Genomic DNA, 23,977 nt, shown 5'->3' with positions numbered 1-23,977 from the left:
CAAGAGACAAGTATTGAAATCTTCTTGAGATGTCAAAATAATGTGACAAAATGGTTCATTGTTTCGAGGGTGTGGGGTTGGGATAGCTTGAGAAAATCCCAGTTGTCTTGCAATTAAATGAGGAGCATACAAGGTTATCTTGAATCTTTCTTTCTTATACCGTGGCAGCCCTATTGGTATCACTTGAACAGCCAACATGTTTGCCCAAGTTCGATTTACAAGTTCATTCTCTTCATTGGAATTTAGAAAGAGCAAACGATCAAGCCAGACAGGACCACGATTGCGACTCAAAAAATGAGTGAAATTGAGTTGATCGTTATCGAAATCTTTGCAAGAATGAAAGAGGGAGAAGGCAGCCCAGAATTTGTCCTCATCTGACTGAGTGTTTGGAAAATTGGGTTTGTAGTTTAACAAATGAAAACTTTCAATGTATTGTTTGTCAGTACTACCACCTTCAGGTTTGGTCATAAAATTTTCAAAGATGGCATTAAGCCATAATTGAAGGAGCCAGAGCGGACCTCCTGTGTTGATTATTTTGTTGTCTCGAAGATCACAAACGAATTGACCAAGTTCTTCAAAAATGTGCCCCAGAAGAAGCTTGGCCAAGTTAAGAGCTTTTCCTTCATGCAAGAGAGCAGCCAGGAGGAGGAAAAGTTTTGACATTTGTACACTTCGAGAACAGAACAAGATTGCATTTAACCAGTAAAACAAGAAGGCCACATGCTCACTATCAGTGATTTCTGTAGCATCTTTACCCATGTTGTGGGCAATGAATTCACTGTAAGAAGTATTGAAGACAACGTTGTATTGATGCTTAGATTGCATGTCAGGAGTACAGTCTGGAGAATTTATTGGAAGTCCTGTAATGGCAGCAATATCAAGGAGAGACATCCGATCATTCTGCAAGAAAGGTGGAAGTTGTTGGTTGTTCTATTCCAGAAACAGGTCACCGCCCCAATCATCCAAGGGTGCGTAGTGAGCGAGAAATGGGATAGCCTTAGTAGTTCCTGTATTCCTAGGGCTCCCCAAGTAACACCCTTTGTAGGCTCGAGGCGTTGGTACCAAGTTGTGAAATCGAACCCTCGAGGATTGATTTTTGGGTTGTTTCGAAAGGGTTTTTGGTTGATAAAATGAGAAATGTTGAAAGCTTGGTTTATTAGTAAATCCTCTCCTTCAGCATTTGGAAAAAAAGAAAATTTTTTGTTTGCCCTATCAAGAGTTTCAATTGGTCCAAGAAAGCGGTGTGTATCTGCACCGATTGTGAAGGGGATTAGGATCCTGGTGTCATTGACCTGCAAATGGGGGTCGTCAATAATTTCATCATTGACTTGGTTAAGAATGCGAAGGGCTGGCGGAGATGGTGGCACTATTACATGACCTTTACCCTTGTCTTGGGTAGTGGTATGAGAAGAGGAACCAGCCATTGTCGAAAGAAAAGAAAGGAGGTTGAAAGTTGAGAATTTTGTGAAAGAGTTCTTGGTGTAGAGAAAATTTAGAGAATGATGAAGTTCAAGAAATTCGAACAAAGAAGAAGGTGATGAATTTAAAGCACCACTGTAGCCGTTACTGTAGAAGGGATGCAAATAAAGGTAACTTCGCGAGGAAGATGAAGTGGTAGAGAGAGAAATCGCAAGTTTCGGAAGACGTGTTGAGTAGGGCAGTAATAATGGGAGTTTTAAATGATAATTATTACTGACTTGAAAACTGATGTTTTTTGGATTAAGTGTTTTATTCTTCGATAATGTTATCGAAGGCAACCACATTAATCCAAGGGGGCAATTTGTTGATCGAAAAATATTTTTGATAAGAGTGAATTGATTTGGAATGAGTTAGGTTCGATTTCTCGAGAAGATATACACATGAGCATGAGGTTGGAAGCAATTGGCGTTGATTTGGGTTTCGACTGTTTTGTTAAATCGAGTAGGCTTAATCGAATAGGAGATTCGATTCGAGACGATGAATAGGGTCTTCGATGAGCTAGTCGAATAGTTAAAGAAGTGGGGAAGTTAATGACTTTTATTACACGAGGAGATCATGGGGAATATCTACAATCATGCGGCAAAAACGGTTACCAAGAGAGATTGCACTTCAAATTTGAAATGTCGTATTTAATTGTAGATTAATTATCAGTTATGTAAGATTAGCTATAAATACTAAGAAGTATTAGTGAATAAGGGTTGGAACTTTTACTCAAAAAATACTCAAGCACACTCACATCCTAGGGAATTCTTGAGTCTGCAATCGAATAACTTTTCTATAGGGTTCCTTCCATCGTTTTATTCTTTCAGTTTATTTCCTTGTAAACTTTATGTTTTAAGCAAGTTTACTTTCCAAGTATTCTTTATCTTCATTTTTGTTCAATTTATATTTCTGCATTGTTTACTTTTAATTGATTCAGTTAAAAGCATTTTAACGTTTTCCTTTAATTTCAACACAAACATTTTCGTTATTACCATGTTTTCTTTTCGAAAACCTTTCCTTCAATCTTTTCTTTAATTTATCAATTCTTAATTTATTTTAATTCTCAATCCCAGTCTAATCGAAGACACTTTGATACACTTTTAGAAAACTGGTACCTGCACAGAGAAGTAGGTTTCGCTCCCAGACCACTAGATATCGAACCACCATCGATTTGCTAAAAATCGACCAAACAACGTCATAAGTATGTAATACATAAGGGAACCTTGACAAAATTTGGCATTAATTGTTGGTTATCATCCCATTGCAGGTCTAGATACCCTAATTATGTTCCTCTTCTTAATCCAAAAGGCTAAGCGAGCTGTTTGAATCAAAGCAATACCTAAGAGTATGATACACCAAGAACCCCCAAGAAGAAATCCAATTTTATAAAATCTATAATAAAGATGATTAGGTGCCACCAAACCCAATGCCCACAGATATGTCAAAAGCATGAAGCTTACGGCAATGGTCATGTCAATGGTCAAAACCCACATTACGACCTTGTTCTTAAGTGGGAACCCACTAATGAGAATCAGCACCACACAAAGTGATGCAAAGAAAGATATAGTGTTGAAGAACATGAATGTCACATAGTCCTCTGACCAAACATACCCTACAACTGCAGTTCCTGCTTCACACACACCATAGGATTTGCAGCTATGCCCTCCATTTCTTGTATTTTCTTGCCATACGCCTCCTGGTGGACTTAGTGTTGATTGGAATGTCATTGTTGCTATCACAGTTGCCACCACCATGAGTGTGCCACGTGTCTCTTCTATCCAATTTCCTTGGTATTGTAGATATTTTGTGTAGAAATTCTCCCATTTTTTCCATTTACTGCTTAGTTGTTCATGTGATTCTTCTTGCTCTTGGTGAGTACTACTAGAAAGATGTGGTGATGAGTGGTCTGGTTGTTGTGGAATAAAAATTGGTATGTCTCTTGGCCTTTGAATTCTGGATTCAATTAAAATGTGTTCAATTGTGAGGCTTATGAAATCTCTTGGACAATGATCCAATACTTCCAAAGCTGTTAGACCCTTCCTGTTCATAGCTTTTGCTGCTGTTCTAATCTCGGGTAGCAAAAGTAAGTATCTTATGATCTGCAAAGAAGTTAAAGAAAAAGTTCTGATTACTAGCTACTTGGCTAATACTACATTGACAGCAAACAAATTAGTGTTATCTTCCAATTGGATTCTGCTTCCATGTAAACAAGGTGGGGTCTCTGGTTGTATGGACAATGGTGGCTAACAATGGACATATATTATATCACTCACACATAACAAAACATTTATCAACATATAGTTATTTTTTACCATTATTATTTAATATTTATGTTATCAGAGATTTTACTTATAAATAATTTTTATTTATTAAAAAAAATTCCAAATAGTCTTAAAAATTTTTTGTTGTCACACTTTCTCAACAAATTTTAATTCTCAAAGCAGTTTTAAAAATTCAGACAAATTAATCATATATCATTTAAAAAATACAAAAAAACTTTTAAAATTTTCAAATAAGTTCATTCAGTATACTAACATTTGACGTAGGAATTGTTTTAGTAATTAAAATTTGTCAAAACAATTTTCGAAAATTGATTTAAGTTAATATAAACCAAGAAAAGCATGATATGATTAAATGAAAGCTTTGGTGTGTGCATGACTATAGTACCTTAATTTGGCGAAGAATCACTGCTAAATGCAGAAGTGTGTTACCATCTTTATCAATGGCATATAGGAGCTGTTTGGCTCCATGCACTGATTCCACTATGAATTTCAAGGCCTCAAGGTGATTACACCTAACACACAAGTGAAGAACTGAACCATCATCAACCATCTTCCAAACAGAGCATGGCTTGAATCTTATCAACTCTTTAATGGGTCCTATGTGTCCTCTTGACGCAGCCAAGTGAAGAGGAAGGTTACCATCTTTGTCTTGGATCAAGCACGTGTCCGAATTCTCCATAACCAGAGCTTTCACTATCTTAGTGTGTCCTTCAGCTGAAGCAAGATGAAGAGGACAACGTCCGTGTTCTGAGTCCACTTCCGTCGCTAAACTTGGTTCCTTGCTTAGAAGAATCTCACATAACTCCAGATTTCCAAGCACAGCTGCTATGTGTAATGGGGTTTCTCCGAATGGAGAGAATGAAAATGAATCTCTGCTCATCAAAATCGGAAGATTCAAGGTGTTTATTAAGGTTCTTAAGCCACCATTGTTGTTATTCAATGATGCTTGATAGAATGCCTGCCTTGTATTATTAATATTTAACTCTTCTGTCTCCATTAAAGGAATAATTGATGTGGATGTTAATGTTAATTTAGATACTTGGTTTGTTGTTAACTTTCATCAATGTTGGTTTTATATATTTTATCCTAATGTGTTTCTACAAGAGAATATTAGACACAACTTAACTACGTTGACTTGCATATGTAACAGGAAAATCCTACTTCGTACAACAAAATTCGATCTTTACAGTCATTAAATTTAATATTTTATTATTTTAATTTTTTAATTAATCATATTTTCTATTTTTAAGAAATTATTTTTATTTTAAAGACTTATCACCATGAAATTTGTAACCACTTGTAATACATTAATTTTTTGCAAACCAAACCATAAAATTCGTAACAACTTTTCGTTTACTAATTTTTAAAAAATCAGTAAAGTTTTCAAAATCAATTAAACTCACTTCAATTATTTTTTTTATTCAAAATTCATGTCAAAAACACATCTAAAATTAAATAAACAAAAAAACACATTCAAAATTATGTATTAGCACATCTAAATTATTGTCATTGTAATTCTAAATTACATATTGAACACAGTAAAAATTAAACTCAAATACACATCCAAAATTATAAGAATGCATTCTAAATATTTTACCAACACATCCAAAACTCATGTAAAAAAACTTATATATGTACATAAGAACATAATTAACAATATAAACACATCCAAAATTAAGTATTGACACATTTAAATTAGGTTAATATTACAACTCCCAAATCAAACATATGAGTGCAAAAAAATTATAATCACAAATACATTTAAAAAAAAAAACACAGACACTTCTAATATTATACATAAATTTAAAAAAATAGAACTTTTTATTAAGCGAAAAAAAAAGGAATAACATATCTTGAACTCAACCAAATTTTTTTAGAATTTTGCAAGCAGAACTACCAGAGACAAAAGGAGTGCGACGTGGGGAGGAGACAGAGAGAGGCGCGGGAGAAGGGGGCGATTGTGCGTGGCGGAGGAGACCAGGGACAGGGAGGAGCCCATCGATGGAGGAGGCGCGGGGTTTGCGCAGGAGAAGTGCGCGTCGCGGGAAGGAGCGCGTCGTCGAAGGAGGAGATCATCGCAGGGGAGTGTGCAACGCGGGAAAAGACGAAAGCGGCCACAGATGAGGAGGGGGAAGCGCTGCAGTTCTGGATCTTTACGGAGCGAAGATTTTACTAGTGATTCAAGATGGTTTAAGATTTATTTTAGAATTTTAAATTCGAAATTTTGAATTCTAACTAATTTGATTTTTGGATGTATATTTAAATTATAATATATTAATAATTAAATATATTAAATCTGAAACAAAAATTTAAAATTTAAATTTAAATTTTAAATTTCAGTTTTATTTAGTTTGTATTTTAAATGTGTATTTAATTTAAAAAAGACATTAAATTTATTTATAATTTTTAGATGTGTTTATTTTAATTTTTTTAAATTATTGTAATAAAAAATCGAATATTATATAATTTTTAAAGAATACCTAGATAAATTGTATATAACAATGTGTTCGACTTCTTTTGCTTCTGTCGGGTTTAATTTACATGAAGATCATGAATCTGAGGGGTCCAACCATTCACGCGTTTGAAGAAAACGAAGCATAGTTTGAAACGGTCCTCCGAGTAATTTATTAGTGTACATTTCCTGGAATTTTCAGCAGAGAAAATGGACAAACGAGTGAACGACAGAGTCAAATAAAACCAATTAAATAGCAATATGTTCGCGAAGCAATTTAATTTTATAATCAAATCTAAGAAAATATTTTTAATAATTTTTTACTCAAGTGTTCAGGTATTCATATTTACATATCCTCTTTTCCTTCTTTTATATATAGATAGAGAAATATTAGAGATTATTAGAATTTATTATTTTTTACTCATCACTTTATTATTAACTCAATTTTTTTAATTTAATTTTTTTAGTTTAGTAATTTAACAATGGAAAATATTAGGGGGACAATGATTTTGTTGAACAATATGAATAACCACCAATCAAATAAAAATATACTACACCTTCAAATTAACCTTCTAAATTTTAATATTAAAATAACTATCCGTACACTAGTAAAATGAACATCCGATATATCTATTGTTTACATTGTTTAATATTTTTATTGTTTACCTATACTTTTCCTTTAACAATACACTTTATCTCATACTTTTAAACATTGATAACTAATTAATGACAAAAAATAATAAATTTTGATAATCCTCATATATATATATATATATATATATATATACACACACTTTTGTTAAGCACTCTCTTTGAATAAATTAATTTTTTTATAAACTTTTGTTAAGAAGATATCTTTATACCATCTAAAATCAGATAAGGTTTTATATTTAAGATTGGATAATAGCTCAGCAGATCTATCTTTCTATAACGATGGATTGCCAATGAAATAATTTGCTATGATAAAAATTAAAATACTAACTGCATCAGAAATAATTTCTCCGTTGTTATTAAAGATGGGATCACCGTCATCATTTGTTTTGATAGCTGCAAGGATTGAAGGTTTTTTATTTTCTATGAGATAATTATTCCACCATCCTTTGAGTTGTCTTGAGAAATCGAAAACAATAACATTCACAATTGTTTTTTTCGAAATTTTCAAGGCCAGTTTGATAAGTTGTACAAACCATGATCATATATTGTAATATATGCATGATATTATACTCAATTTTACCGTCTATGTTTCATTCATAGACATTGTTAGCATTAAAACTGTTGAAGTCTAGTTCTCTATCTTCAAAAGCTAGATCAGGTGCAGTAATGTAAGGTTGGAAAAAAGGTTTTATAAGACCTTTCCATTTTATAATGAAAGTTGTCATATTGGGATTGATTCTAGGAGAACCTAGACTTTCTTTGGAATCTTGTGGCTCTTCATGAATGATATTAACAGCAGTTTTTGCTGATTGTTAGTGACTCTTGTGGATGATTTTGTGGTTTGAGAAGTTTTAAGGATAGTCATTTGGCTAAAAAGATGATAAATTTTTTGTAACACTTCTGATGCTCCTGATTCTTGTTTTAATATAGTGGATTTGAGGCTTTGTGTCATGGTTTTGGACACACTCCAACGCTACCGTGTCGGCGCTCGAACTTAACCTCTTGAGTTAAGACCAAGTCAGTCTAACCCTCAATATTTAGCAAGAAAGCTAAGAACACAAGAGAAAAGAAGCTGTGGTAGAAAGAACACTTGAGTAATAAAGTGTTTGTTACAAATGACTCACACCTGACTCACACTTTAACTCTCACCTCCTATTTATAACCATCCACCTCCTTAATGGATCATCCACCTTCTTAATGGATGGTTAGGATTAAATCTAATCAGAGTCCAGATTAATCATCTAGAACCTTCATTACAAATATCTATCCTACCACAACTTTCTAAATACTTTTAGATTATTTCATACTACTTTTCAGGATTTTTTATTTTAATAAATAAAATAATTATAATAATTACTGAAATAAATAATTTAAAAAATATTTACTGAAATAAATATCCCTCTCATATCTCGTTTACACTGTAAACGACATATATGGATTTTTTCAATTTTCATATATCTCGTTTACATTCTATATTCTCTATTATTTAAAATCGTTCATCTTTCCTATTATTTGAAAGATTCCATTTTTAAAAGTTTGGTCCGATTTAAATTATTAATATTTTTTATTATTTTTAAAAAATATATTTTTATATTTACAAATACATATATCTCGTTTACAGTGTAAACGAAATAATTTTTTATGTATCTCATTTACACAGTGTAAACGAGATATGAGAGAGATATTTATTTCGGTAAATATTTTTTAAATTATTTATTTCAGTAATTATTATAATTATTTTATTTATTAAAATAAAAATCCCTACTCTTTATACTTTTATATACATCCTCACTCTTTTAGAATACTCTATGACTTTTCAGAGTCTTCTAGAACCTACCTTCTAGGACATTCTAAAATGTTCCAAAATTATCTAGAGCATTCTCAAACACTCTAAAAAACTATAAAAATACCGTTAATTTTAATCTTCTAAAATTTACCGTGATATTTGTTTGGCTTTGTGGCTAATTTTAAAAGTTTAAATAAAGGTTTTTCTAGAGGTTTTGATGTTGAGGCTTCTTATATGCTAAAGTTTCGAGAACTAAATTTTTACCCTAATGTTTGAAGATATTTGTTTATATAGTTGGCCTGTTTCCATAATATTTTTTATGTCTTTAGGCCCAATAGGTTCGTCCAAATTTTTTGTTTTGAAATGTGAAGCCATAACGGGATTATGCTTCGCATCTAAGGTATTTATGAGGATGAATTTTTCTGTTGGAGAAATTCAGATTTGACTAAATCTCCATCCTGTATTTTCCAAGTTGATATGACATTTATAAAACGAGATATACTCTCGTCATATTTAACAGGATAATCTATGTTATGTTTGATGCTATATGCATGAAACCATTCGAAGAACGGAATATACATTTTAGTTTGCGGGAGAAAATTATAAAACTTTTTTCTAAACTCTAATACTTGTGGTGTCTTATAAGTTCATAAAAATCATTTTCTCTGGAATTTTCATTCTACAGAGTTAATATTTTTACGTAAGGCTTCTTTATCAATAATGAATTCTTCAATTGACATGGACATCATTATTTAAAGAATGATAGGTTGGAGATTGAATAGACTGTTCGTCTATATTCTCTTCTTTCTGGTAAATTGGTCTGGAAATGTTGGAATTAATTTGTAATTCTGTAAGATTAATTTCAGAATAAATGGTTCAAATATGTGAATTATTGAAAGAATATTGAGAAGAGATTGAAAAGGATCGTCTGATTGAGGCCAAGTCTGATCTGTATGTAGACCCTGCTTCTAACCTCGAAGAGAATGAATTTCTTCTATGAAAAAAAAAAGATTTCAATTCTTCCAATTTCATCTTGTTTAATCTCTTGGAATTCGTGAGTTTGTCTAGGGTTTAAGGTTTATGATTTAGCCAGACTGCCAAAATCCCTAGGAGATAAAGTGTGGGACAAAATTCATAGCCTAACTCCAAATGGTATTATTCCATACGATTCCTTAAGTTATGGCCAATCCTATGTCCAAAAGGTAGCTTTAAAAATTTGTCAAAACGACAAGATTCAAAGACAACTAGCCTGCAAAAAGGCTCAAAACAAAAAAGACCTCGGTTCTTTCTGTGAGCAATTTGGTCTACTCGCTTGTCACAAGCGAAGAACTAAACCAACTAGACATAACAAACAATAGCCAGATCCTAACAAAAAATATTGGAAACCAACAAAGCATTAAAAACCTCCTCCTAGGTAAAAGAAAGATAACAAAAAAAAACTTACAAAAATCAAATTGTGTGATACAACTACAAAAAACCTAACCATATTAATAGATACTGTAGACTCAAAAGAAAAATCAACAGCCTCAATTTGGATCCTCAAATCGAGGAATAGATTAAGAGTCTCATTATTGATAGTTCTGAATAGGAATCAGATTATGAGTTCTCTGAGGATCTAAATAATATTCAAGAAGATGATGCTTAATCATCTGAGGGATCCCATGAGATTAATGTCCTTACCAAGGAACATGATTTCTTGTTCGAAGCCATCAATGCTATCTCTAATGCTGAAGAAAGAAGATTTCTTCATAAGTTTAAACAAACTTTAGAAACAAAAGGCAAATCTAAGGACCTAATTATCAAAAATAAGTACGACGTTAAACCCATCCTCAAACATCTAGAAAAACAAACTTCTAAACCTACAACTATCCAAGATATACAAAATGAGATTAATACTATTAAAATAGAGATCCGTCAAATTGAACAATAACAGCATTATTAACAGAATCTTTTATCTCACATTTTGGATGAAGATTCTAGTAAAGATGAGGAAAAACCTCAGGATAATCAAATTATACAAACCTAAACCAATAACCAAATTGTTCATCTCTCAAGAGATAACCCAAATGATGAAATAATTGAAATTCTTAGGTTAATTAATCAATTAACCGCTTAAAAATTTTATGTCAACTTCCGAATTATTATCTGTGACTTTGTCCTTGAAATAGTAGCACTTTTGATATAGGGGCAGATTCAAATTGTATTTTAGAAGGATTAGTTCCAACAAAATATTTTTAAAAAACCTTAGAATGTCTTAGCACTACTAATGGTGGTCGATTGAAAATCAATTACAAATTATCCAATGATGTTATTGAAAATGAATTTTTCAAAGCAATAACTCCTTTTCTTTTAGTCAAAGATTTAAAAAATAAGGTTATTCTAGGATCACCTTTTATATGGTCTCTCTTTTCTCTAATGATAAATTTTATAGAGATCACTACATATATAGGAGGTGTTCCGGCAACCTTTAAATTTATAGAAAAATATTTTCAAAGAACTTTAAATCTTTTAGAATATAAAATGAATCAAATCAATTTCCTAAAAGAAAAAGTCTCTTTCAAAACTCTAGAACCCCAACTACGACAACCAAAAAATCAAAAGAAAATTTAATCTTTATTACATCAAATTGAAACAACCATATGTTCTGACTTGCCTCATGCTTTCTAGATTAGAAAATAACATATCGTGGATCTTTCCTATGAAAAAGATTTTAAAAAAAGTCATATTCTTACAAAAGCAAGACCCATTCAAATGAATGAACAACTCCTCCAATATTGCCAAAAGAAGATCATGGATCTCTTAAAAAAGGGTATAATCAGACCTAACAAGAGTCCTTGGTCGTGCTCAGCATTCTATGTTAATAAAAAAGCTAAACTCGAAAGAGGTACACCAAGTTTAGTAATTAACTATAAACCCTTAAATCAAGCTCTCCAATGAATTAGGTATCCTGTCCCAATTAAAAGAGATTTGCTGAATAGGCTAAATTCTGCTAATATTTCTTCAAAATTTAATATGAAATCTAGATACTGGCAAATTCAGATCAAAGAGTCCGACAGATATAAAACGGCATTCACTGTTCCATTCGGACAGTATAAATAGAATGTAATGCCTTTTGGCTTAAAAAATACTCCTTCAAAATTCCAATCAATTATGAACGACATTTTCAATCCTTACTCCAATTTTGCCATTGTTTATATAGATGATGTACTCATTTTTTCACAATCTCCACATGACCATTTTAAGCATGTCAAAACTTTTATGCACATAATAAAACAAAATGGTTTAGATGTATCTAAACTAAAGATCACTTTGTTCCAAACTAAAATATATTTTCTTGGACACATAATTCACGAAGAAACTATTACTCCCATAGAAAGAGCAATCCAGTTTGCAGACAAATTCCCAGATCAAATCATCAAAAAGTCACAACTCCAAAGGTTTTTAGAATGCCTAAATTATGTAGCAGATTTTATTCTAAATTTAAGCACCTTTATTAAACCTCTCTATGATCAGCTAAAAAAAAAAATTCCTCCATAGACAAATAACCATACAAATATTATTAAGCAACTCAAAATTTATGTCAAAGAACTTCTATGTCTTTACTTTTTTGTTCCACAAGCTTTTATAATTGTAAAAAATAATGTCTCCGATTTAGGATATGGTGGCATATTAAAACAAAAACTAAATAATCAAGAATGCATATTGAATTTACATCCAAACATTGGAATAATTCTCAACAAAATTACTCTACAATCAAAAAAGAAGTTTTGGCAATAGTTTTATGCATTACCAAATTTCAATCTGATTTATTAAATCAAATATTTTTAGTTAGAGTGGATTGTAAGACAGCCAATGATGTTTTACAAAAGGATGTAAAAAATCTAGTATCCAAATATATTTTTGCCAAATGGCAAGCATTTAAGTATTCTCGATTTTGAGTATCTTACACATGAATACTTGTAGGGACAAATTACAAATACCTAAAAAGGCAACCATAATCTCCTCAAGAGGCAAATGCGTCTACCTAGTCCTACCAGGGTCAATTAAGTGTTCGGGGTCAAGTACCCCAACAGGATCTTCTATCCACCAACCTACTCTATTAACCCAACAGCCAACTGGATCATCCACCTAGTTCAAAGATATCGTTGAGTCATTAACTTAACAACAAACCACCCAAACATCAAAACAAAAAAAAGTAGACTATACTTTTCTAATCCAAACTTTATTAGCCCTACAAGATGTTGCACTGACAAAACTCCATCACAAATCTTAGGATGATATATGTGACAGTTCAGATGAAAAAATTGACATCTCAAACTTATTAACTCAAGTAGCAAACCAATAGATAATTTGTCAAGACCTAAAACGCAAAGTAGTCACCAAAACCAAACTACCCCAATCGCTCAACCAAACACAACCCCCTAAATATTCATTTCCAACCTTCAAAAACCTAAACTACATACATTTCAAAAAATAAATTCTCATCTAATTCTCTTAATTGAACCGAAATTTTGGAAAAAAATACCTTATAAAGTAATTCCTAAAGTTTGTCCACCAGGGTTTCACTTCAAACCTGCCCTTAACAAAATAAGATAATTATACGAATATATACTCGTAGATTCCGATTTCGTGTCAATCAAACATTACAAAGACCCTAAAAATTCCACAAATACAACCTATTCAGTATTCCAAATCCTAAAAGTTCTCACTCCAACTCAATTTGGAAAAAATCCAAACAACATTACAAAATTTTTTCAACCATTTGACCCAATGGGATACTCTTATTGGGACTAAATGGATACATGGACAAGGATTTTCTGGTTTTAAAATAAATAAAATCGGCACTTGGCTCATTTATTTCAAAAGAAATGTCAATTATCACTTTTCAAACTGGTTTTCTCAGTGATGAGACTATTTCAGTCCACTATTTGAAATTTTACCCCCACCTGCCGATGAGCGGTTCAAAGTTTTCAAAAACAAATTCAATCAGCAGCAATTTATCTTTTCTACATTTGCATTGGCATGGGTATTCTCATGGCAATACAGGTATGGTAAACAAGATCATCCTAAAGTACCACCAATGCTTTAAAAAAATGCATACATCAAATGGTGGTCCCAATTCGATTAAACCATGGCTCATCCTGATGAGGTTAGGAAATGGTTCAAAGAACACTTTAAATTTGTCAAGGCAATGTATCAGGAAACATCTATTTTTCTCAATCAGAAGGCCCAGATTGCAGCAGCTCTCGTAGAGTCCCAATCTAAAGAATCATTTACAAAAAATTTGCAGCAAATCCTACAGCTGCTCCAAGCAGAAGAAGACCAAGAAGGGAGACAAGATCCAAATTCCTCAACAACCTCTTCAAGTGATTACAATCAAAACGAAGATGACTGTTTCAGAATTAACCTACAAGAAGATTAAGAGCTAGTCACAATATAAAATAATTTTAAATTCAAAATTGTACTAAATTTGTCCACCGGTACTGTAGAAACAGTAGATCTTTATATCTATAAAAGCATGCTTCGGCAACATTCTGAGGCTGCATTTTTAGATACACAAAACTAGGGAGAGAAATTAGAGAGAGGCTCTGAGATTCTCTGTAAACTTTTCTTTCTTTGTTCTTCAAACTTTCTTAAACAAACAATCTTCCGTTTTTATATTTTTTTTATATGTCTTTTAAGCATCTGCATATGCATATTTATATAAACTACTGTCACATCTAACTTCATTTTACCTAACCTGCATAAGCATGTGGACTACCGCCACATCTAACTTCATATTTACTTTCTGTCATAGCATTGCATTTATAATATCTAAAAATTATTAAACATATCTTCCTTCTTCCTCCTTATCCTTCCTAGATCTACACTGGGCACATCTAGTATATATATTGTCTTTTTCTTCATTTTTTTTTCACGTTTTCTTTTCTCAGGTTATTTTTTCTTCTTTCTCCTCCTTCTATGTCTTATCTTTCTTTTTATTTGTTTTTTTCTTCGTTCTTTTTTCTTTAAAAGTTTTATGAAAAAATAATAAAGACAAGAAAAAAAAAAAAGAAAGAGTAGTGTTAAAAGTTAGCAAATCTTATTATTTTGGGTTAGTATTCAATAAGCAATAGTATTTTTATACACATGTTAAAAATACTCAAAATATACTATCTATCTTATTGGTAGAAAAAATACTATGGTGACTAAAATTGGTAAAAATACAAGCCTTTAGCTTTTTAGAAGAAGAAAAAGATGCATAAAAAACAAAAACATATTTTTTATGCTAAGACAAACATTCTGTAATGAAGAATAAGAAGCTTTTATGATAAACACATAAATTTTTTAAGAGAAACTGTTAAGGATTAAGTTGAGCCCAAGATATTCGAGTTGGGTTGGCATCGGTTTGTGCTTTACAAATCAAAGAAATTCATTGGTTTGATATACAAAATTGTATCCAATAAACAGTGCAATAAGTAATCATCAATGCAATTGACAATAAAAGCTTGAAATTTGGGTATTAATTAAACGCATATTATGATCACTATTTGATAAGAAGACGTTATTTATAATGAAATGAGAGTAAAATAGCTATGGAAAGTCATATAAATGGTAACCAACATCAAAGGTTGGATATCAATCCATAACTACATCATATCCAGTACTCTCTTAACTTAAGCATCGAAGTATCTTTGTAGGTCGCCCCTAGCCTGGATCGTGTTATGTCAAGCTTGGTTTCCCAACCAATACTCTAAGCTCGGAAACTCTGATGAACTTCTGAACATTTAGTGTCGTCTATAGGAATCTGAGTCTTGAATTATGATCGACTAGGGAGAGGTATATTTGAAGGTCCCACCCATAACTCCAAACAATGAATGGAAGGAACAAAATGATGGGCACGAGACCGATATAACTCCAGAAAAGGAACAACAATAGGATCAAAGTCCACATGGGTATGGCGAAACATGGATGGTCACATGTTCGTCGGCTTTGAGAACAATTTGATCAACTCCATTTTATCGTTATAAATTTCATTAAAAAGTATGGAGTTTCACTCCAAGGAACCAACTGGGTTGCCTATGCTAAGAACTTTTTCGTGGCTGCAACATCGAATACCCCAAATCGTGGAATTTATAAATGGCTGAGACTTGACTATTTACAAAAACTCTTTGATAGATGACCTTAGGAGTGGAAGTTTCAATAATGCTAAGTGTCAGATCTGATTTTCGAAGAGGAAGTAAAGCATGATGGGTTCAAAGAAAGGCCCACAGATTACAGTTAACTCTCTTTGGTTTGTTACTCACTTTTTAAGTAGTTCGTTATAGATTGCGAAAATGTTATTGCTTAGAATGTAAAGGGACCAATAACAAAATTAGCTTGGGTTTATCTTAAACAGTTGATAATTTCTTTTAAATATTTTTCTTTTACAGTTTTGGAGACTGACTGCCCTTTTCAAAAAATGCAAATATTTTGGAACTTGTTAGAGTTTGTTCCTATTCATATAGAGAAAGCAAATGGTCATAGAGGTAGCATTTTGGTCCTTTTATCTTGGCATGGATTCTCTTGCACTGTGCTTTCCCTTTTCTCTCAAGTAGTCTATGTTAAGTTCTTGAAGAGGGTGGCGTGGGCATGTATTATTGTTTATGCTAGTTCGATCCCAAGCTAGAGAAAAAAAGCATAGGCCTTTTTGATAGATTTCTCAAAGGAATATTCAAAACCATGGTTGGCCATAGGCAACTCTAGTGATGTTCTATACTCATCTGCTGTTAGGGAGAAAACTTTGTTCATCTAAGAGCAAAAATATTTAGTGATGTTTTGGAGGAGTGTGGTTTGCAGGACATAGGAGCTAAAGGATTTCTGTTTACATGATACATGCGCATGCAGGGTAACCACTTTATTTTGAAAAGACTTGATAGAGCATTGGCCAATAATGCTTGGAGTTTGACCATTCCTGAGGAGTATCTTCAGAATTTTCCTAAGATACATAATAATCACTGCTCCACTTTGTTGAGGAGCCAAGGGAGCAACAGATCTCCTGGGAACAGATCTTTTTCATTTTTAAGTAGTATGGGTGTCTCACCCTATGTTTCTTGCGGTGGTTAAGAGAGCTTGGGAGAAAGAAAAGACTATCACCACTAGATCCCTAAAGGAGGTTAGAGATGAGGCTATTATCTTTAATAGAGAGGTCTTTAGTAACTTGTTCCATAAGAAAAAAGAGCTTAAAATAAAGATTTTCTGCATCAGCAACAAATGGAGAAAGTGGATGATACATCTCTTGTGTTAAAAGATAAGGAGCTCCAAGGGGAATACTATACTTTTCTTCTGTAGGAAGAGATATTTTAGTATCAGAAATTTAGATAGTAATTGGTAAGGCTAAAGGACAAGAATACCAAATTTTTTCACACACAAACTATGACTAAACAAAAGCGCAACAAAATAACATGCATTTTTTCTAAGGATGATCATTGGATCACTGACAATAAAAATATGGAGAAGAAGACTAGTACTTTCTTCAAAAAAGCTTTTGTCCTATAAATACAATAGAATTAAATGTTATATGAGTCACTAACTTTTGCATTATCTATCTCAAGTAGCTTGTGATGTGTTGTCTAGTGAGATTCTTAAAGAGGAAGTTAAGAGGACGGTGATAAATATAAATTCTTTTAAAGTACCAGGTGTTGATGAAATCCAAGTATTTTTTCTTTAAGAAATACTGGGACATTATTAGAGAGGATGTTTATCAATTTGTATCTCAGGTCTTTTCAGGTGAAATTCTTGAAGCCTCTAAGAGTGAAACTCTGGTAATTCTCATTCTAAAAGTGGATAGCGATACTAAATTAAAAGAGTTCTTTCTGACCAGCCTTTGCAATGTCATCTACAAAATAATTACCAAGATGATGGTCAATAGGCTAAGACCTTTTCTTCAAGAGGTGGTGAAATCTCTGCAAAGGGGAGATTTAACCCAGGTATGGGTACCTTGGATAATATTATTGCTGCTCGGGTGGAGAAAGCATATGACAGGATCAACTGGGATTTTTTAGAATAAACCTTGAGACTTTTTTATTTTTTCATGTTTGTAATACATCCTTTCATGTAGTGTGTTAATCCTTTCTTCGTCTATTATATGGAATGGAAATAAGTTGGATAATTTTTAACCTAAGAGGGGTCTTTGCTAAAGAAATTTGCCGTCCCCTTATCTATTTGTGTTATGTATGTAGTGCTTTAGCTACTTTATATCTTAGTTAGTTGAAAAAGGCCGCTAAAATTCTGTGATTATTTCTTAAGGTGGTCCTACCCTCTCTCATCTCATATTGGTGGAAGATTTGGTTTTTTTCTTTGTCTGATCAAAAGAATTACAAAAAAATATGTTAACAAAAAAAATTATCTTTTTTGGTATAGGCTTCTCATGGAGAAACCAAGACCTAACACTAATCTAGTCTTGATGTTCTCAACTCTCGCATCATCTCCTACTTTTTTCTATTCTTATCTAATCTTACTCAAGGGTAAAGGGGATCAAACTTTTGACAAGAGTTTTTCATATAATCATGTGGCGGTTATATGGCAGCTATGAAAAATCACACTATTAATAATATGAACTACCAATTGCCTCTTACAAAGTAAGAGTTTTGCCATGAGTTTTTATTCCAACTTTCTTTATTTCACTCTCCAAACCACCCATATGCATTGTTATTATTGTTATTGTTGAAATTTATTTTTGAAACTTCACTCTCTAGCTATCATTGTTGATATTAGAATTTTCTTGCTTGCAATTTTTTTTTTATATTTCAAAACGTTGTTATTTGATATGGTTTAAAAAAATTGATCAGGTCTCAGTTTGGTTTTACTGAACGGTTTTCAATCGAATTTTTGTTTCAATAATGATTTCTAAAATTAGCAATTTTACATGTGAACCAAAACGAATTTGTCATTATTTCTTAGTTTGACTAGTCCAACCATATATATATATATATATATACACTAGACTATCACCATTATCTCCACCTCTACCTCCCTATAAAACCATTTCTTTTTGTGTTAATATAAAAAGAACAAATTTCATTTAGTAAATTATAATAGAGAGAAAAAACTTTTTAATCGTAGAAAAAATAATTTGTAACATATCTTAATTGTTTGACTGATAAAATACAATATATAAAAACGAATAAGAAATAGTAAAGTGGGAGATATAGAAAGGAAAAAAAGAAAAAAGTATTTAATTTAAAAAATATTTTAATTGCAATAAAAAATATTATATAATATCTTTTTAGTTGTCTAATTTTTTTTTTAGTTTTTTATAATATTTTTTAATATGGTCGAATAAGATTAATTCACTGCAGATCTAAATTTTATTTAAAAGTCTGTTGTTGATCAATTAATTATTATATACATAAGATACGATTTGAATTTCTAAAACTTACTTAAAGAGACTAATAAAATAATTACTAGACTAATTTAAATTAATTATTTTAGTTGCTTAATTAATAATATGAAATTAGTGTGGTCATCCATTTGGATTCAAAATTTTTAAAGGTAGGGCAAAATAGAGAATAAATAGATCAAGAATTCCTACGTTTGTCATATTAAAAGTTCTTCTACCAAACACAAAGGATTGAAAGAACAATTCAAATGTCATATTTTATTTATTTATTTAGGGTCTTGAGATGTCATGCTATTAAAATATGACTACCATATATTTTGGTCAACTACTGAAGTTTTTCTTTTTTTTTTTTTTTTTTTTTTGAACAGGGTGAAGTTTTTCTGTTTTAGTATTTGGAATTCGCCCCACTATGCCTTGCTTGGGCGTTTGTGTATTTTTACTCAACTGGATTTTATGTGGGCTGACCCATTTTTGTTCACTTGGATCAGTTTATTTTCTTTGGTAATTTAATCCGACTGGACCATTTTTGTTCACATGGATCAGTTTTTTTTTTGTAATTTAATCCGAAGCTGATATTCAATTAAAGATGTTTATGCAGCAGAAGCCCATCACAGATGGCATACCTATCTACCTCATACAACGTTGCATCCGGGTTTTAATTCCAGCTGAGGCTGGTTGTTAGTTTAAGAACCCATGATACCCATAGTAGTGTGTGTGAGTATGTTGTGTGTGTGTGAAACATGGGTGTAATGTCTAAAATTGGGGCTGTCCAATCCACTTGACAAAAAAAAAGTAAAGATATTTATGTTTTTTTAGATATGTTTACCTGTCACACTATCAGGTAGCGTTTGGTGGAGAGATAAAAATGAAAAGACTGAGACTGAGAGAGAAAGACTAAGAGATAGAGATTGAAATAAATCTTAGTATTCTATTTGGTGCAAAGTGGGAGACAAAAATTGAAACAAGAATGACATTTTAATTTAATTTGTACAAAGGGTAAAATTAGAACTAATTAATTGAAATGAAGGTATTTTAGGTATAAAATGTTATTAAAGTTTCAGTCTCCATCTCTAAAAATTTTAGTCCCCTGTGTCCCCATTTTTTGGAGGTACTGAAATACTGAAATTTTAGGAACAGAGACAGAAATTTTAGTACCAATCTCTGAACCAACAAACATGATATTGAATTTCAATTTCCCAATCTCTATCTTAATACCTCAAAACAAATGCTATCTTATAGACATATAAAATCATCTTTAAAGTAACCAACTCAAGTTGACACAGATGAATGAGGCTCTGAGTCTTCTAACCATCTTTTTCGGATTCGATATTTACTGGAAGATGAGAATGGAGCTTGCTTGCTTGGGAGGATCACCCATTTTACCTCTGCAGTACTTAAGGGATTAATCATTAAGTTTTCGGCCTGATGGATACCTAGTACAAAAAAAAATCATCTTTATAGTAGAATGAAAAAGTGATTAAATTATGGAAAAGTCTAGGGGCCAGCAACTTTGTTAAATTCTAGCCAGCAAGTAACCAGTAAAGAAAAGTGAGCCATTAGATGAAATCTCATACCAATCTCACACTATTAAAACTATCATTAATGACTATTTGATGGCTACAAATAACAAAAGTTATTGTCCCCTTAGCATTCCTCTTAAATTAATGTTAAATTTGCGTGTGGTTATGCAGCATCCACGTCCTGAACTCTCTTAAATTGTTGATTGCCTTATTCTACCAAAACAATGTACTCCAAGATTTTCAATCCATAATTCCCTAAACCGTGTTAAAATGAGCAACATTACTATATGATCCTTTTATTTTGGTTGATAAAGTAATGATATTGGTCTCCCATGGCAAAAATCATTATCGGCTTGTTGTACTCATCTAATAAAACTGGTGGCCCCATATAAAAACTCATGCATGAACATATCTGCATCATTCTATTAATAATCAGGTGAAAACTCATATGAAGTCAACTTTACGTAAAGTTGATACTTAAGAGTTGTTAGATGATTTAACCGATTTAACTAAATTTTTATCTAACGGTTCTCAGGTATCAACTTCACGTGAAGTCGACTTCACCTGAGTTTTTACCTAATAATAATTATGCGATTAATTTTATGATGACTATCATTAATAATGAATATAATATCACTTAAAAGTATAGTAAAAATTAAAAAAAAATATTGGGATCCTTATTTATTCTCTTAATTATTTTTTTAATTGTTAAATAAAAAGTTTTCAATTTTCTTTTTTGATTTTTTAAAACAATAATATATATTTAAATTTTTTACTCTTTTAAGTATTAGATGGATAATTAGGAGAAGATGAATTAGAACTATTAATTATCACTCTAAAATTAATATCACATTTTTTACTAGCTATTTGACAACACTTTTTAATTTTATTTTATTTTAAATTAAAGTGTTGTAAAATAATAAAATTGTGCGATTTTAATTTGAAATATACTTCTAAGTGTTGCCAAAATTTTATAGTTACTACATAGACACACCATAATGATAGTTTCTTCTCTATGAAGAGGACATGCAAGGTTTTTATTGAGTCCCCAATCTTAACTATCATAAGAGACATCGTACTGATTCCATATATATATAAGTACTTAATTAGTGCTTGTTTCAGCAGAAGTGAGAAATCTGAAATTACATCAAGAAATTGACGATTGAACAAGCTTTTGGAAGATTATTTGTGTTTAAAGATCATATAATATCTTGCTTTGAATCATTGAAATTATTCTTTTCCTATTAAATTAGTTACTACTATATGGTCTATAGTTTTAGAAGTTAGAGAAGTTTATGTATGGTAACATGTTACGTGCAAGAAAAATACTATTCATACATTATTAAATACTCTTAATATTTGTATAAAAATATATTTTTTATTAATTAATTGTGTATTTAAATTATTTTTTAATTAATAACATAAAGAGAGTTTTTATTTAATTATTAAAAAATACTGATATTAAAAATAGTATTTGTTATAAAAGATGTATATGTTGTGAGATTATGCAAGATAGTAAAGGAAGATTCTCTAAATTTTGAATTTATAATAATAATAAAAAAAAAGAGATAAAATCGTCAAAGGTATATTCCCTCCCCAATGAAATGTTTCTATCTAGTTTTTGGAAATTTGATAATAGTGGCATAAGAAAATCTTATTATAGATAGAATTTTTATTTTCAATAAATACTTAATAGTTAGTATATCTCAAATATAAAGAACCAGATCCAAAACAAAATATTTATTTCTATATATATGTAAACTCCTGAACATCAAAATCAACATTCGTATAACCAGAAAATAGTAAAGATCTGTGCACGATTCGTATAACCTGATTTGGCATAAATGTGTCTAAAATGTTCTTTTTTTACAATTTAAAACAAGTTATTTTTTAATTATTTATTTAAATGATTGGATATCACTCTACCTCATTCTTAAGAGAAAAAAAGTCCAGCCATTTTATTCAAAATAACATCAAATTTCTCTTTCGCTTCTTTCCTTTATATATTATCACATTTTTACCAAAACATTTATGCCTAGTATATATAATACATACGTGCTAGAAAGATAATAATTAAAAATTGTTTTATTTAATTTAACATTTATAATTTTATACACATAATATTTATAATTATATATTTATTACATATAATATTATTATACTATATAATTTCAGATTGATTTTTATTATCTTGTAAATATTTTTATAATACATAATACACCAATTCACAGAAACTTGAAACACCTAAACTCCAAAATCTTCATGAGAATATATAAAAATAAAAAAGAGGCAGTTAATGAAATTCCTTCACTAAAGTCAACTGTCCGAGCTAGTCATATATAATATAAGACCTAAATAATGCAAACCCCAAACAATTAAAAAAGAAAACAATAAGAACAATCAACTAACAATATAGCTTAGTGAATAGCACATCCTCAATTTCATGACTTATCCAACAATGCAACTATATAACTAAAATAGAGTTTAATTTGTAGCATAGAATTTGTGAATGAATGAAGTAAGCTTAGCAATATTTAGAGGCTTCTCTAAGTATTCATCTAATCCTGCTTCCATAAATTCTTGAATATGTGATTCCATTGACCGTGCTGAAACACCAGCAATCGTACTACAAATTCCCATTGATCGAAGTTCTTTTATTGCCTAATAATATATCAATCAAAATAAATCTCATTATTAAAAAAGACAAATTAAATTATTATTATATGTAAAGAATATTCTTATCAAACAATATTGTGCATGTAATTGAACATAGTTAATTAATTAAATGTAAATAAATAATTACCTCGATGCCATTCATGATAGGCATATCCAGGTCCATTAGAATTAGGTCAAAGCTTTGACCAGAGAGATGAACATTAATGGCTTCTTTACCATTTTGCACAACTTGATTTTTCACCCCAACACTGTTCAACATCTTTCCATGGATAATTCGTACCATCCTATCATCATCAACAACAAGCGCCGTTAGTTTATGAGAATCCATGATCACTCCCTTAGCTTGCAAATAATTGCAACTGGGATCTTCGAATCACTACTACTACTTCTTCTCCCTATCAAATCACCTTTATTGTTTTTATTTTTAATAATAGACTAGACATAAAAAAAGAAACAAAGACACATAATTGGTACGTAATATATATACTATGTTAGTGATATCAATATATTGTGTGAGAGTGTACACGTGACACTAACTTTGGATTTGATAGCTCTATCTCCAAATCCAATAGACAATACGTATGGATCATATACTAAGTAGATATCTATTTGCAATAATGCAATGGATCCTAATAAAAAGGAAAAAAAAACTAAAAAAAAAAAAAAAAAGATTTTGCTCAAAATCTCATATCTAAAAAAAGTATAATTAGTTTTTCCAAAATGGGTTGATTCTAATCTTAAATAAACTTTTAGGGCATTTTTTTTTTGTGCAAAGCATGGGACAAT

At 31.1% G+C, this 23,977-nt stretch overlaps 2 protein-coding genes across 3 annotated transcripts; both read right to left on the bottom strand.

The window, feature by feature from the left end:
- Positions 1–2,684: 2,684 nt before the first annotated feature.
- On the bottom strand, positions 2,685–4,886 carry LOC107648032 (uncharacterized). Of its 2 annotated transcripts, none has more exons than XM_088489606.1 (2): positions 4,150–4,886; positions 2,685–3,560 (listed from the first exon to the last, which is right to left on the bottom strand). In XM_088489606.1, exons 1-2 carry the CDS (start codon positions 4,738–4,740, stop codon positions 2,715–2,717), a joined length of 1,437 nt encoding a protein of 478 aa, XP_088345732.1. In that variant the 5' UTR covers positions 4,741–4,886; the 3' UTR covers positions 2,685–2,714. The 2 variants fall into 2 exon arrangements, with proteins under 2 accessions (XP_088345732.1, XP_016207545.1); XM_016352059.3 differs by having other exon boundaries at positions 4,129–4,768.
- An 18,113-nt stretch (positions 4,887–22,999) lies between these two features.
- LOC107646723 (two-component response regulator 24-like) lies at positions 23,000–23,519 on the bottom strand. Its single transcript, XM_016350887.3, has 2 exons — positions 23,319–23,519; positions 23,000–23,176 (listed from the first exon to the last, which is right to left on the bottom strand). Exons 1-2 carry the CDS (start codon positions 23,517–23,519, stop codon positions 23,000–23,002), a joined length of 378 nt encoding a protein of 125 aa, XP_016206373.1.
- Positions 23,520–23,977: the final 458 nt, after the last annotated feature.

This window comes from Arachis ipaensis, chromosome B6, assembly GCF_059453495.1.
Source record: "Arachis ipaensis isolate K30076 ecotype BB chromosome B6, ASM5945349v1, whole genome shotgun sequence".
Taxonomy (NCBI): domain Eukaryota; kingdom Viridiplantae; phylum Streptophyta; class Magnoliopsida; order Fabales; family Fabaceae; genus Arachis; species Arachis ipaensis.
This window is presented reverse-complemented; position numbering and strand designations above follow the sequence as displayed.